This window comes from Penaeus monodon, chromosome 27 (assembly GCF_015228065.2).
Source record: "Penaeus monodon isolate SGIC_2016 chromosome 27, NSTDA_Pmon_1, whole genome shotgun sequence".
Taxonomy (NCBI): Eukaryota; Metazoa; Arthropoda; class Malacostraca; order Decapoda; family Penaeidae; genus Penaeus; species Penaeus monodon.
The window spans coordinates 37,540,124-37,540,631 of record NC_051412.1 but is presented as its reverse complement, the minus strand read 5'-3'; the positions used below and the strand labels follow the sequence as shown (position 1 = coordinate 37,540,631).

Below are 508 nucleotides of genomic sequence, written 5' to 3'. Positions count from 1 at the left end.
CTTCTATCGAAATTTAGGTAATGATTTAAACTTTATTCTTAACATGCATGTCTCAGTATCGACAAACATATGACCATCGCTATTCTCAAGACTCAAGCCAATGAACATAGAGAGACAGAGACATCGTCCTCCTTGGCTCGAGCCTCACTGCGGGTCCTTCTCTCCCTCAGGCCGACCACGCCAGCGGCCCGAGCAGAAGGCACGGTTCCCACAAAGCCAGGTCCTCAGGCCAGGCCTCCACCAACAAGCACTCAGCACCAGCTTCAGCAAACACGTCGCCCCAGCGAGTTCCGCAGGATCCGCTGATGACCACCTCCTCGGGCGTGACCACGGACGCAGACGACCTGGACGAGATCCTGCAGGTGCCCACGAAACCAGGTAGACGCCCTAAGACACGTAGACCCGCGTCTCCGAGTGCAGTAGACACACAGCATGATCCCAGGGCTGACGCGGCCTCAGCAGAGAACAGGCGAGAACTCGTTAGACTGGCTTTGGCGAGGCTTGACAG

General features: G+C 56.3%; 1 protein-coding gene across 1 annotated transcript in view; it reads left to right on the top strand.

Moving 5' to 3' along the window:
* LOC119590516 overlaps positions 1 to 508 on the top strand; it is a gene marked incomplete in the record, with an annotated part of 54,991 nt that overhangs the window by 37,183 nt on the left and 17,300 nt on the right. Inside the window, 1 exon segment of the mRNA XM_037939164.1 lies at positions 171 to 508. Within this exon segment, the coding sequence (XP_037795092.1) occupies positions 171 to 508 (338 nt within the window).